This window comes from Myotis nattereri (genome assembly GCF_964212035.1).
Source record: "Myotis nattereri genome assembly, chromosome: 16".
NCBI classification, from domain to species: Eukaryota; Metazoa; Chordata; class Mammalia; order Chiroptera; family Vespertilionidae; genus Myotis; species Myotis nattereri.
The window spans coordinates 24,871,229-24,884,956 of record NC_138091.1 but is presented as its reverse complement, the minus strand read 5'-3'; the positions used below and the strand labels follow the sequence as shown (position 1 = coordinate 24,884,956).

At 52.8% G+C, this 13,728-nt stretch overlaps 3 protein-coding genes across 3 annotated transcripts; 1 reads left to right on the top strand and 2 right to left on the bottom strand.

Moving 5' to 3' along the window:
• Positions 1 to 42: 42 nt before the first annotated feature.
• Positions 43 to 5,178, top strand: VMA12 (vacuolar ATPase assembly factor VMA12). The gene is made up of 6 exons (XM_081110122.1): positions 43 to 277; positions 1,549 to 1,622; positions 1,929 to 2,018; positions 2,531 to 2,573; positions 2,786 to 2,898; positions 3,753 to 5,178. The coding sequence occupies exons 1-6, from the start codon at positions 67 to 69 to the stop codon at positions 3,846 to 3,848; spliced, it is 627 nt and encodes a 208-aa protein (XP_080966248.1). The 5' UTR covers positions 43 to 66; the 3' UTR covers positions 3,849 to 5,178.
• Positions 5,179 to 6,989: 1,811 nt separating this feature from the next.
• On the bottom strand, positions 6,990 to 7,886 carry SEBOX (SEBOX homeobox; the record flags this gene model as incomplete). The annotated part of the gene is made up of 3 exons (XM_081110121.1): positions 6,990 to 7,370; positions 7,534 to 7,694; positions 7,856 to 7,886. The coding sequence occupies 3 exons, from the start codon at positions 7,884 to 7,886 to the stop codon at positions 6,990 to 6,992; spliced, it is 573 nt and encodes a 190-aa protein (XP_080966247.1).
• Positions 7,887 to 9,498: 1,612 nt separating this feature from the next.
• On the bottom strand, positions 9,499 to 12,408 carry VTN (vitronectin). The gene is made up of 8 exons (XM_081108850.1): positions 12,292 to 12,408; positions 12,079 to 12,198; positions 11,666 to 12,004; positions 11,447 to 11,586; positions 11,027 to 11,183; positions 10,709 to 10,861; positions 9,922 to 10,263; positions 9,499 to 9,695 (listed from the first exon to the last, which is right to left on the bottom strand). Exons 1-8 carry the CDS (start codon positions 12,353 to 12,355, stop codon positions 9,583 to 9,585), a joined length of 1,428 nt encoding a protein of 475 aa, XP_080964976.1. The 5' UTR covers positions 12,356 to 12,408; the 3' UTR covers positions 9,499 to 9,582.
• Between the last annotated feature and the right edge of the window lie 1,320 nt (positions 12,409 to 13,728).

Below are 13,728 nucleotides of genomic sequence, written 5' to 3'. Positions count from 1 at the left end.
CTCCTTCCGGCGCACGGCTGGCGGAAGTCTCGGCTGGGGATCACGTGACCGTAGAGCGGGCCAGAAATGGCGTCTCGCTTGATTGCCGGCGAGCGGCTGGTGCGCGCCTTGGCCCCCGGCGGGGAGCTGGAGCCCGAGCAGCTTCCGCGCAAGCTGCGCGCGGAGCTGGAGGCCGCCGTGGAGAAGAAACACAAGGGCGGCGACCGCCCCCAGGGTCCCGCACGCCTGGTTCCCTTCCGCCTGGTCCGGGACCTGCACCAGCACCTGAGAGAACGGGGTGAGGCCCACTCTCCAGTCCGGAGTCGCCTCCTTTCCTCCAGAGCCTGTTCCCTCTTGAGGCCTTGATCGCACCTCAAGCATCTTTAGCCATCACGCTCCTTCGCCCGCGGAGCGGTCACCGAGCCAAGCCAGGACTCACCTTATAATTAAATCCCAGGGCGACCTACTCCCTCACAACTTCCGTCGGAGTTCCTACTGGATGGCAGCATGCACTTGTGCAGTTTCTGCTTTCTGCAGAGTCTCCACTTCACTTCCGGGCCCAAGGAGGCCCACCTGACCTTTGAAAAAGTCCCAAGTCCCGACCCAGTACCATGTCACAGGTTCAGTTTCTTTTAAGCCACAGTAAGCACAGTGAGCTTGTCCTGTTTGCGAGCCTGGATTTCTTTCCATCTCAGAAGTAAAAGTCGTCAAATCGGACTCTTTTTTGTTGTTGTTGTTAATCCTCATCCGAAGATATTTTTCCCATTGATTTTTAGAGTGGAAGGGAGGGAAAGAGAGAGAACCATCGATGTGAGGGAGAAACATCAATTGTTTGGCTGCCTTCTCCCAGGCGCCCCGACTAGGACCCACCTACGTGCCCTTGACCAGAAATCCAACCCGAGACCCTCCAGGCTGCAGGCTGGTGCTCTAACCACTTAGCAGCACCGGCCAGGCACATCTGACTTTAGATAGGATGATAGACAGCTGTGTGGGAAGGTCTGAACTGGGAGTGGCACCTGAGCCCTAGTCTGAGCTCTGCCACTGACTCCCATGGGAGGAGTCATTTCTCTTCCTTGGACCTCAGTTTCCTTCACTGTAAAGGGAGGAAATAGGACACTCTGGCCTGTAAGGTCTTTTGCTAAAATGAACATTGCCTCCCCGGAAGTACAAAGGATAGACTGCTTGACTGTTGGAACTGAAAGGACCTTAGAGACCCTCTAGTACAGTGTTCTCTGAGTAGTCCACACCACTGTGACTAACTTCATTAGGGCAGTTCTGTGGTGGCCACAGAAATGACTTCACCTACAGGCAAATGTGAATGGCTTACGGGTTAGCGGTGACATCGCCAGGGTAACTGAGAGCTGACAGTTAAACGCAGCTGTGCAGCAGTAGGAGATGATTATGTGGAATTGTCTTATATTCTTCCCAATTGAAAATGGTCTTGGAGGTGAATTGGTATAGGAGTGGCCATGCTTTATTTTAGGGGAAAGACTAGATCCTTCTCTGATCTTAATCCTTCGACCTCAGCTCTATGGATCATTCTGTTTGTGGAAATCTTTTTCTTCCCAGATTCCACACTGTACCTTCATGAGCTCCTAGAAGGCAGTGAAATCTATCTCCCAGAGGTGGTGAAGCCTCCTAGGGTATGTACGGGGTATATTTGTGACAGTGGATATTGGCTGAATTGAGCTTATCTGTGATACAGCCAGGTTTATAGGTCAACTTTTGAGTTCAAAAACTTGTCTTTTAAATCCTTGGGAGCTGGGGTGGGGGAACCAGATATTGGTCCTCCATGTTTGACCTAAAAGTTTCCAAAGCAATGGAGGCGGAACTGGTACGTGGGTCTCCTAGTACCCTGAGCAGTGCTTTGCCCCCTGAAACCAATGACTGTGACATGTTTTCTAGCCAGCTGGGAATGTCATTCTTCTCATTTGATTTTCCTGCCTTAGAACCCAGAGCTAGTTGCCCGTCTGGAGAAAATTAAGATACAGCTGGCCAATGACGAATATAAGCGGATCACCCGCAATGTCGCCTGTCAGGTAAGGGCCTGCTCTTCAATACATGGACTTGAGTAGCCCCAGAAAGCAGGGCCCTGCACTGGGAAGAGGCACAGAGGAAAGAAGCAACATAGTCTGTATACTCTTCAGGGACGAGAGCAGCTCTGTGTTGCATAAAAACCAAATATAATTCCCAACTTATTCACTGAGACTCTGGGCTTAGATGGTGACTGATTCTTCAAGGTTGTAGAGATGGGAATGAGCATTGGAGCCTTTCTTCCGGCAGGGCTCCCTACTGTTCTCTGGCGTGCTCCTGCCCCAGAACAGTCGAGGGGTAGATGAATACTGGGAGCCTGTGTCCTTTCTTTGAAATGCTTGATCTGTGGTCCAGAAAAGAATCCAATTGGTCATAGACAAAAGAATCCATGCATAAGAAAGAGTTACAATGCTTCGGGGAATTAAAAAGGGCTGAGCCCAGACTAACAAATGGCTACTCTCTGGGCTGCCCCTGATCTGCTTCCATTCTGAAATCATTTGTTTTTTCTTTTTTCCAGGATTCAAGGCATGGTGGGATTCTAAGTGACCTGGGCAAGGAAGGTGAGAGACTGAGATATTAGGTGCTAAAGTCTCTCCCTGCGAGGGCTCAGCCATGATTCTCCTTCCCATCCCAGTACTCTGGGGTTAAGCCTGAGCTATTCAGGTTTGCTGGTTAAGGGAGACCCAGTAGTTGGGGGAGGCAGCTGTAGAGATAAGAGGACCTCCTGGAGGGTGCTGAGCTAAAGGTTTCTTCCCTGGGTTCCTCCCCAAAGTGAGGTCAGTGAAGGCTGTGGTCATCACCATCTTCAACTTCATTGTCACGGTGGCCGCCGCCTTTGTCTGCACTTACCTTGGAAGCCAGTATATCTTCACAGAAATGGCCTCGGTGAGTAAGCACTGGGCAGGGTAGGGTGCTCCAGGTGCGGGTGTTAGTGGGAAAGGGAGGATGTATGTGAAAGTGCCTTGCATAAGTTAGGCAATGAATAAATATTTGTGCAGTAAACAAGAGGAGCGTTTGCTAAGCCAGTCAGAGAAAGATAAATATCACATGATCTCACTCATTTGTGGAATATAATGAACAACATAAACTGATGAACAAAAACAGATCCAGAGACAGAGAAGCATCTATCAGACCATCAAACCTCAGAGGGAAGGTAGGGGAGGGTGGGGGTAAGGGGGAGAGATCAACCAGAGGACTTGTATGCAAGCATATAAGCATAACTAGTGGACACGGACACCAGGGGGGTGAGGGCATGAGCGGGATGGGCGTGGGGAGACAACGGGGGGATAAGGACACATGTGTAATACCTTAATCCAGTGGTTCTCAACTTTCTGGCCCTTTAAATGCAGTTCCTCATGTTGTGACCCAACCATAAAATTATTTTCGTTGCTACTTCATAACTAATGTTGCTACTGTTATGAATCGTAATGTACATATCTGATATGCAGGATGGTCTTAGGCGACCCCTGTGAAAGGGTCGTTCGACCGCCAAAGGGGTCGCGACCCACAGGTTGAGAACCGCCGCCTTGATCAATATAGAAGAAAAAAAAAGAGGAGCATTTGAACTTAATGGTCTTGGGGGTGGTTAATAACCTCTGGAGAATTCAGATCCTCATTTCTTCCTTTCCCCCCAACTTATGGGCTGGGTTGGGGTTCTCTTCATCCTTATCAGAGGTGTTGGAGGCTGCAGGGCTGGTGGCTGGTCTTCATCCCCTGAGCCTGGTCCTTTCCTTCCCCAGCGGATACTGGCTGCAGTGATCGTCGCCTCTGTGGTGGGTCTGGCTGAGCTGTATGTCATGGTGCGGGTGATGGAAGGCGAGTTGGGAGAGATATAACTGGTGCTTCATCATCAAAGTCTGGAGACGGTTTGGAGGGGCTCCAGGCCCCCAGCTGCCAAATACTGACTCTCAGTCAATCCATCAGGTTCTTTGTACTCAGCTGTAGTCAGTCAGGGCCACGCCCCTGCTACCTGCTATTTCTGTGGGCAGCCTCATCCTCTGTCAGTTGCCAGAGGGGAAAGTAGGAGGAGACTCCGACAACTGAACAGAACTGGTCTGTCGGTACCTGATCCACATCCTGGATGCTGGCCTGTGACTTAGTTCTGAAGCCTACCAAAAAGCAGAAAGGATTCCCTTTCTCCAGGTTATGGGGAAGAACTGATCGGAGGACATAAAACAAGAAGAGGAGGAAGATGGGTCTGTACAGAATGGCGGAACTGGATGTAAGGCAGCTATTTTTTTGGAATCTTAGTTTCTATCTACATTTTCTTCCTTCTGCTTGTCTTTTTTAGGGTTTCTATATGCTTCTGCCTGTCTCTACCACCCACCAGCCCTTCTTAAACTTCCTGTCTTCTCATCACCTTTTGTTCTGTCTCCAAAAATGAAAACAATTCAGGTCGCAAAACAGTGTTTCTGCTTTTAATTGCAAAATCCCTTGTATTTGTTTGTGTTTGTGGGGAGGGTATGCCTACTGTGAGATTGCCTCAACTAGTAAAGGGAGGGACAGGGATGATTTTCAGATTTAACTCTGAATAAACATACACATGAATATGTATACATATTTTTATATGTGAGCCTAATATAAGGTGTTTTCTGTGGGGTTCTTAAACATGTTTGGGTGAGTGTGAAAAATAATATGTAAATGCTCACAGTTGATTAATTGTTTTACATAGTTGTTTTTGGTCTTTACAATAGTCCTGGAGGTTAGAAAAGGAAATGGCGCCGAAACCAGTTTGGCTCAGTGGATAGAGTGTCGGCCTGCGGACTCAAGGGTCCCGGGTTCGATTCCGGTCAAGGGCATGTACCTGGGTTGCGGGCACATCCCCAGTGGGAGATGTGCAGGAGGCAGCTGATCGATGTTTCTCTCTCGTCGATGTTTCTAACTCTCTATCTCTCTCCCTTCCTCTCTGTAAAAAATCAATAAAATATATTTAAAAAAAAAAAAAAAGAAAGAAAGAAAAGGAAATGGTCTTAGGCCCCTTTTCCAGATGACAAAACTGAGGCCGAGAGAGATCAAATGATCTACTGTGTTCCTTCCTCTGATAAATGGAGCCAAAGACTCCTAGATGGTCCTGAAGTCTCTGTGTAATATTAAACTTCTGGAACTTAGATTAGTGGTGTGATGATAGAATCTGTATAAAGCATAATAAATATTTATTGTATTCAGTGTACTTTTATTTCAAATCTGTGAAAACACAAAAGCCCAAAGATTTTTATAGTTCTGAAAATTGTGCAGAGTCTGCTCCTAATGGTAGAGTCCATGTTTCCATTTGTTCACTGCATAAGCTCCAGCGGTCTCCCCCCACCCCGTCCCCAGGCATTCCTCTATTTTTAGAAATTATATACTCATTGGCTGAGTAGACATTCCCTCAACAATGTTTGCCAGTTATAACAAGTCTGAGCCTGTCATCGCAGTATTCTACATGAGGGAGGAGGAGGTTTTAGGCCCTTCTGTTCACCATAGATCACATTGACAAATCCTAGGATCTCTGTTTTTGGTTGGCAGGAATGAAAACAGGAGAAAAATGTAGGTGGCATTTTACAGTGTTTCTAGCAACCTAAACTGTTTTTTGTTTTTTAATATTTGTATTGATTACAGAGAGGAAGGGAGAGTAGGGGGGAGAGGTAGAAACATCAATGATGAGAGAGAATCATTGATTAGCTGCCTCCTGCATGCCCCACACTGGGGATTGAACCCAAAATCCCGGGCATGTGCCCTGACTAGGAATCGAACCTCAGCTTCCTGGTTCATAGGTTGGTGCTCAACCACTAAGCCATGCCAGCCGGGCAACCTAAACTGTTTTAAAATTAAGTTTTAAAAGCTTTGTGGAGATTCCTGGCTCTCATTTCCAAAACAGAGAGGAGACAAGTATTATCATCCCCATCTTCAGGCTCATAGACTAAGAGAGTTGCAAGGTTACTTAGCAATGCCAGGATTGCAGAGCAGCTCCAGAACAGGAGGCAGCAAACTTGTCCTGGAACCAGTAGGGTCAGGGCAGGAGTTGCCAGCAGAGGTTCCCACCTCCCCAGAGTCTGTCAGTGAGAGCCCTAAGCCCTTCAGTTAACTGTCCCTCTTAACTAATCCCAGCAGAAACCTGGGTAATACCTCCCCCACCAGAATCTGTGGAACTTGGCCCATTTAGAGATTAGGTGATGGAGATAAATTTCAAAAGCAAAGGGCCTTCTCGTCCCCGTTCGTTTGTATCACACAACAATCCAGATTAAGGTACAGAGTTTGGGTTTTATTTGGAGATTAGTTGGTATTACAGATGACAGTGATAGCAAAACCCAACGCTGCCGTGCACACACCACCCTACCCTGTTCGAATCTGTCAGGTTCTCTCCACACCCCCAGATCAGAGGGCAACTGATCTGATCTTTATGAAAATTAAATCAGTGTAAACTACAACTCCTGTTTCTACTTTATTACTTTAATATCGCTTCTTCTTCAGATCCATGGTTCTGATTAATTTGTCCAGGTGGTAGGAGGTCAGGAGAGACCCTCGACTATGAAAGGGTTGGTCCCTTGCAGTCTAGAATTAGGACCAGCACACTCTCCTCCCCTAGCTCACTTAGCAGTGAGGTGCTGGCCTGAAGGTGAGAGGCAGCTTCCTGCCCATTTTCCTTTAGAGGTAGGAGGTGTCTTCTGCTTGGGTGAGAAGAGTTGGGGGCCGGGCCTGGCAGGACAGGGGGAAAACGTGGCCCCATACCTCATCCCTCTGAAGGTCTCTCCTGCCAAGACAATGGGCATATGCCTCAGGAGGTGCAGGGTGCTGGGAAGCAGGAGCCAGGTCCCATTTACTCCATAGGTCCCGCATCTAGGCTGGCCTGGAGGACAGTGGAAGGGAGGGATCCCTGAACTAAACTTTCTCCCCATAAGAGAATGCCCTTGTGTAAAAGAAGAGGGTGATGTGTTTCAGCTCAAGGGGCAGGTGGGCTACAGGAGCTAGAGGTGGGGGTTTGCAAGTTCTGACCTAGATTAGGAGTGGTCCAGGTTGGTGACAATGGCCGAGGCATAGATGAGTTCAGACAGGCTGCCCAGTGAGGTCTGGGGAGTAGTTTGCTCTGGAGAAAGATGGACCCCTGAAGCCCCAGCTGGTCCCCAAGGAGCTACAGCTTTAGCCCCCACCCAGCCCTGCCCTGGACCCAAGCCAGGAGCCGGGCAGGAGGCATGTCGACACCCTGAGGTGCACTGAGCTGTGCTGCTGGAGAGTGGAAGCTGGCCTAGTGTTTGGGGCTCCTGAGACTGCTGGAGGGCATCTGAAAGAGAACAGGGTCTCTGGGGGGGCTCAGGCCTGGAGTTTAGGCCTCCTGGCTTCCTGTTCTTGATTCTCTTGGCGCGCCGGTTCTGGAACCACACCTGGGAAGGGAAGAAGAAGAGGTCTCTCTTGGCTCCGGTATCCCCTCCCCCCAAGCACTGGGAAAGCAGAGCTTGGAGGCAGGATACGCAGAAGGAGCTGTGGGCCAAGCCCAGAAGCGGGCTGTGTGAGAGCATCCCCACCCTGAGGGGGGTCACAGCTCACCTGTATCTTGGCCTCAGGAAGGCAGGTGACCTGGGCCAGATGCTCACGGGTGCCAATGTCAGGGTAGGGCCGTGCTGCAAACACCCGCTCCAACTCCAGCAGCTGTCCTCTGCTGAAGGTGGTCCGCTTTCTCCGGTGGGGACCCAACCCACTGGCATGGCCTGTGGGCCGAGGTGGAGATCAAGCCAGGACTCGCTTCAAGAGCCTCCACCCCAACCTCAAAGCCCTCAAGAGACCCTGAAGCATCTGCTGCCTGCCCAAATTTCCCCCATCATACCCTCCCTTACATCCTTCCCTGCCAGCCCTTTTCCCATCAGATCACCTGTTGGCGATGCATCCACAGGGTTGGCCATGGAGCTGGCAGAGAGTGAGGAGCCAGAGGGCCATTCCCAGGCTGTGCCCACACCAGACTCCTCTGATTGGGGTTTTATCCTGCTCAGAGGGCTGGCTCCACCTCCAGGAGCGTAGAGGTTTATCATCCAGCTTGAGGAGACACAGGTGGCCAGGGGCAGTGTTGGAGCTTGGCAGGGTATAGGTGGGGCACAAGTTTTGGGGCCCCTGCTCCTCCAGGGCTCCACAAAGGAAGCTGGTCCCAGCCCCACTCCTTGAACTGCACAGTCTGGCCGTCTGTGTCTGAAATCCGGGTACTTCATAAAAATTCTCCCAGGGCTTCTTCCAGGAAGCCAAAGAAATCCCTCTCTGCAGTGTTCCCAGGACTTCAGCCCTGAAGGTGCTGGCTGCCTTCAGGGGAGAGTGGGTGCAGTCCTGTCCCCCAGCTGAGGACTGGGCTCCATAGGAGTCCTCTGTCAATTGCCAGAGGGGGCAGCAGAGGAGACTCCAACAACTGAACAGACCTGGTCTGTCGGTACCTGATCCTAATCCTGATGCCTGTCTGCCTTCTCCAGTCCAGTCCAGGCACTGCTGGGCTGGGGTTTTCCATCGAGAGTAAATAGAATCCAGGCCTTCCCGGAAGTGGGCCATGCTGCCTGAACTTGCCCAAGTGTACAAATCAGCCGTCATCCTTGTGCCACACATCCTGGATGCTGGCCTGCAACTTAGTTCTGAAGCCTCCAAAAAGCAGAAAGGATTCCCTTTCTCCAGGACATGGGAGAAGTACCTGCTGAGGCTGGGCATGGCGCAGAGGATGATGGGACAGCAGCAGGGCTGGGAAGCCGCTGTCACCGCCAGATCTCCCTCAGGTCTGCTTTAGAGCTCTGTTTTCATCTAACCCGTTCTCTCTGGCCCCTCGAAAGCCCAGGTGGGCTTCCTGGAGTCCAGGAGCCTGAAATCAGAGGAGGTTCCACAGGTACAACTGAGGGGTTTTAAGGAAGATATTTGTATATACAGCGCACTGGTCCTTGGAAATCTGGGCCACTTACGAAGAGATGTAGGAACATTTGAATTTCCTTTGGGTCCCTGCCTTTCCTATCTCTCCTAACCTCAGTGCCCTGCACCCAGACCCCAGACAGAGTCCTCACAGATGGGGGGTCACTAGGGGAGCCAGGTCACTAGGGGTCACTAGGGGGTCACCAGTGACCAGTTCCCTAGGGACTCAGGTCTTCTGAGATAACCACATTTCAGGCTCAAGATGACCAGAAAACTGAACCAGAAGCCCATCCCCTTCACCCCTTCTCTGTCCTCCAAGACCCTAGGGGTCAACTCCCAGAGGTAAAGCAAGCCCAGGGCTGAGAGGGGGCCCTTGGTGACTCCTATCATCATCCGAGCTCCTGCTTAGCTACTGGTGGGTTGTTGTGGGCTGCTTAGCTCACGAGGAGGGCTAGCACCCACGAGGCCTTCTCCAGCCCACAGCTTTGTGGTTCATTAGGAGGCCCTGAGCCAAACATGGGCTGGACAGAGGAAGGCTCTTCTCTCCAAGCCACCCTAACAGCCCAGCTTCGCCTCCCTTACCCAGGCAGAGCCTTGCCTCCTTCTGGTCCACCCCAGTCAGGACAGTAACCTTAAACTCAGTGCCAAGGGATCTTTATTGAGCTGGGAGGAGGAGGTTAGAGGAGGAAGCAGCGGAGGGCCCAGATATATGGGCTCCGACTCCTACTGGTGATCAGGGGCTGGGCAGCCCAGCCAGTACTGGGCGATGTTCCGTGGGTAGGGAGGGCTTACAGTATCCACTCGCTGTGTGCGAAGGTTGACTCGGTAGTACTTGTCTGGAAGAGAGGTTGGGGGAGAGAGTGAGACCCAGCCTGGCCCTGCCCACGCCTGCCCTAAAACCCGGTCTCCCCTGGAAGGGTAGGTGAACATCACAACGCAGGCCAGGACTCCTGGCCTGGCTTTCCGGAGTCACTGCTCAAGGGCCGAGTTCAGCTCATGGGAGCTAGAGAGAGCAGGGCGGGCCACTGCTGAACCCGCTACAGGGGTGGCAGGGGCGCCTACCTCCTGAGAAGAAGTAGACGCTCTGGATGGGCTCGCATTTGGGAGGCACAAGCCAGTCCATGTCGTAATCATAGTTGTAGGTTCCCAGGCCACTCTCCTCACTGGAGAACAAGGACAGCCAGATGGAACGGGATTTCCGGTGGGAGTGGGGGCTGTGGCCACCGGCGCGGCCACGGCGTGATCGGTAGCGTTTACGGCTGCGACGCTTAGACTTAGTGCTCTTGGTCAAGGAGGAGCGGGGAGCTGAGCCTGAGATGTAGATCCGGCCAGCCATGGCTGCATCCACTTTCCCGGGCACACCAGGCCAGTCCTGGCTGATGGACTGGGGCGGTCTGGTACCACCTGTAGCAGGGAAGGGGTTAATGGGGAACCTTGAGAGCCTGGACCCTCCCCGCCCCCGCCCGCCCCCCCCCCTACAGAGTAGTTCATCAGGTGCCCAAGGACACAGCAAGCTAGCAGCAGAGGCCAGCACCCTGGCTTTCTGACTCTGTTTAATGCCCTTTCCCCTGGCCTCCCTCCACCATGTCCCGCTCTATTTACCTCAGCCACAGCCCCTCCTTTTGCTGGCTGTGCCCTTGGGCATGCTAGGCAAAGTCCAAGGTGTGGGGTCCAGGTGGAGGCAAGCCTTCCCCCCAAAGGTCAAAACAGATGCAAAGTCTGGCCTGAGCAAACAGCTTTTGATGGATAGCTCTACAATCACTTCCCCCTCTGGCCAGCCCAGCCTTCCCTCTGTCTCCGGGATCCCAGCCCTCTTGAAGGGGAAACAAGACCTGCCTTCCCTCCATACCAGAGGGTCTGTTCCAGAAAAGAAGCTCAAAGATGTCCTCCCAGCCGGACCGCTGCATCATGGCAAAGTGTTCAAACACGGTTGACAGGGAGCTATCGTCACACTCCTCCCGACTGGGCTGCTGCTGGAACTCATACTCCCAGTACTGCTGTCCTGGGGAGGGGTGGGCATGAGCAAGGCTGGAAAGCCCAGAGGCTGTTAGGAGCTCCAGGCCGGGGCAGGGTGGAAGGAGGATGGACATAGGCATCATCTAGGCCAGTCCCCCAAAACTGAGACTGCTCCACTGCCTGCTCATTCTCCCCTCTACCCCCTGAGTACCCTTGAAGAAGTAGACCCGCTCCCGTCCATTGTAGTTGTGAGCGGGGAGGGCGAAGGCTGCATCCACATTGTCTGGGACGCCCGTGAAGCCTTCAGAGATGCTGCGGGGGTAATCGGGGTCCAGGACACCATCCTCGAAGCGCCAGTACTGACTTCCCTAAGGGGGTAGGGAAGGAGGAGGGAGGTGAGGAGGTGGCTGGCTGGGCACGGAGGCAGAGTCCCCCCATCCAAGGCAGCAGTCTCAGTTCTAGACTTGTCACCCAGGACCTGGAACCTTGGGCTTCCTTAACCTCCCAGAGCTTCAGCCAGACACCAAAGGCTGGGATTCAGCCTTCTTGCCCACCCTGGTCCCCGGCACAACAGCTCTCAACTCCTGCCTAGATACCCTTGACCCTCACCCACAGCCCCTGAGCCTGGCACCTTGAAGAGGTAGGTCTTCCCCTGACAGTTGATGCGGGTGAAGGCAGCATCAATGGGGCCCTCGATACCCCAGACATCCTGGATGAGCTTGGGGTACCCAGGCCTCACTGCATATTCATCCAGCTCATAGCAGTACTTCCCTAGAGTGGAGGAGGCTGTGTGAGGGACGGAATGTTCCTGGGGCAGACCCCCGCCCCAGAGACCTGCCCCTGGAGTCACCTCGGAAGGCAAAGAGGGAACCATTCTTGAGGTCAGTGAAGGCATCAAAGGGCTTCCCACTGCACAGCTCCTCTGCTGAGGATTCGAAGATTTCTTGATGGTTGCTCTCAGGCCTTAGGGTCTCCATGTCAGGCCCTGGGGTCTCCTGTTCTGGTCCTGGGACCTTTTCCTCAGGATTCAGAACAATTTCCTGCTCAGGAATGCTTTCAGGGGGCGGTGGGGCACTGTTAATGAGGGTGCTCTCTGTCCGTGTGTGGACACTGGGATATTCTGTCTCCGAATCGATGCCATCAACCCCGTACTCATCTTCTGCCATAGTGAACACATCCCCGCGAGTCACTGCAGGCAGAGAGGGTGGTGTGAGTCTCGGCTGCAGAGGGGACCCCAGACCCACCCAGCCATTCTGAACGCACCTTGGGGCTTGCACTCAGCCACGAAGTCGTAACAGCAGCTCTGGTAGTAAGAGCAGAGCTCATCACACTGACACTTCTTTTCCGGGTTGAAGCCCTCGGTGCAGCGATCCTTGCATGACTCTGTGGGGAGGGAGTTTCAGTTGGCACAGCCAAGACAGGCCCACTCTTGCCCACCCTACATTAGCCCAACTGGCCACCAACACCCTCCTGCACCTTGGTCAGCCAGAACAGCCCAGGCCAGCAGGGCCAGCATTAGAAGAGGCCTAAGGGGAGCCATGGCAGGGCCTCTAGCCGTGAGCCTGGCTTACTGGGTTCTGTGCTCTCTGCTCTGATGCCTGAGAAAGGGAGGGCGCGGTGGGAAAGAAAGGGAGGGAACCAGAGAAGAGGAGCTGCCTTTCCTGCTGCTCTATTTGTTCAGCCTCTGGCCCAGCCCCCGTGCCTTGACCCTGAGCGGTTGCAGTGGCACAGGGTCACATTCCTGACACTCTGGGCCTGGGAGAGCTGCAAACAGGATCCTTGCCAAGCCTGGGGTTATTTCAGGAGGGAAATAGTACAGTGTGTCTGGAAGGCAGAAAGAAGGCCTACCCCACCACTTACTGGCCGTGTGACCCTGGGCAATCTGCTTTACCTGCCTTAGTTCTCTTTTTGGTAAAATGAGACTAATCATACTTGGGAGATTATATGAGTTAAGCAGACAAAATGCCCAATGCCTAGAGTAGCCCCGACTTCAATCTCCATACATGGTATTGATCTAGGATCTGTTTGATCAGGCACACCCACTCATTGTGTATTTAGGGCAGTGAAGTGAGGAGGGGAGGAGGAATGCTGGTAAGCACCCTGGGGAAATCTTTTTATCAGGAAAGAACAAAGTTTCATTTCTGGGTTCATCCCTTGGGTGCATTGATTTTCCCAAGCTGGTCTTCACAACACAGGAAATTGACTGACTATTAACCCTTTGGACTGGATTTGATTCCTGAGTCTTCCACTAATTTACTGCTCCTGAGCAGGCCACTCCCTGTCCCCACCCGCAAGAGTGATCTGGTCCCCCCCCCCCATTTCCTCCCACTTTAAGACTCGTGAGAAGTAGGATCCCTCTACCCACAAAATGCCCACGAGCACAGAATGCCCGATTCTGTGCCTACTTTCAGGAGTCCACAGAACTCCTGAAGTCCTCCGCCACCTGCAGGAAGTGATCCTGAGAGTTTCCAGCTGATTTTTTTTCTGTTCTCTGATCAGAGGGGAGTGTGACTTAGGGGCAATCTCTTTTCCTTAGGCCTAAGTCGGTTCGCCTATTAAATGGGAACACTAATTCCTCCCTCAGAGGCAGGTTGTAAGGCTGAATTGAGAAACAGGCTTAAACCGCCTCTAGAGTTATTATGATCGCTTTAACTACAAGTAGGGGGGAGGGGACACACAAGGATGCTGCTTGCCTTCACATGACCAGTGTCACGGTTAAAACCGAGGCAGTCTTCTCGCTCTCCACCCGCTGCCCCTACACCCGGAGGAGGAGTGGGGGGCGGAGGGGAGGCGGGGGGGGGGGGGGGGGAGGGGGCGGGATACCACGAGGGGGGAGAGGTCTGGCGAGGGCGTGGGCGGGGCGGGGCGGGGCAGGACTTGAGGGTGGAGCTACGCAGGAGGCAGGGGCGGAGC

Bases quoted from the DNA above. Each gene is read 5' to 3' on its own strand.
- VTN (XM_081108850.1), bottom strand. From the start codon at position 12,355: ATGGCTCCCCTTAGGCCTCTTCTAATGCTGGCCCTGCTGGCCTGGGCT. The intron at 11,184-11,446 runs GTGCCAGGCTCA...CTACCCCCTTAG, and splicing joins GGAAGACCTACCTCTTCAAG to GGAAGTCAGTACTGGCGCTT. The intron at 10,264-10,708 runs GTATGGAGGGAA...TCCCTGCTACAG, and splicing joins TTTCTGGAACAGACCCTCTG to GTGGTACCAGACCGCCCCAG.
- VMA12 (XM_081110122.1), top strand. From the start codon at position 67: ATGGCGTCTCGCTTGATTGCCGGCGAGCGGCTGGTGCGCGCCTTGGCC. The intron at 2,019-2,530 runs GTAAGGGCCTGC...TCTTTTTTCCAG, and splicing joins CCCGCAATGTCGCCTGTCAG to GATTCAAGGCATGGTGGGAT. The intron at 2,574-2,785 runs GTGAGAGACTGA...TCCTCCCCAAAG, and splicing joins AAGTGACCTGGGCAAGGAAG to TGAGGTCAGTGAAGGCTGTG.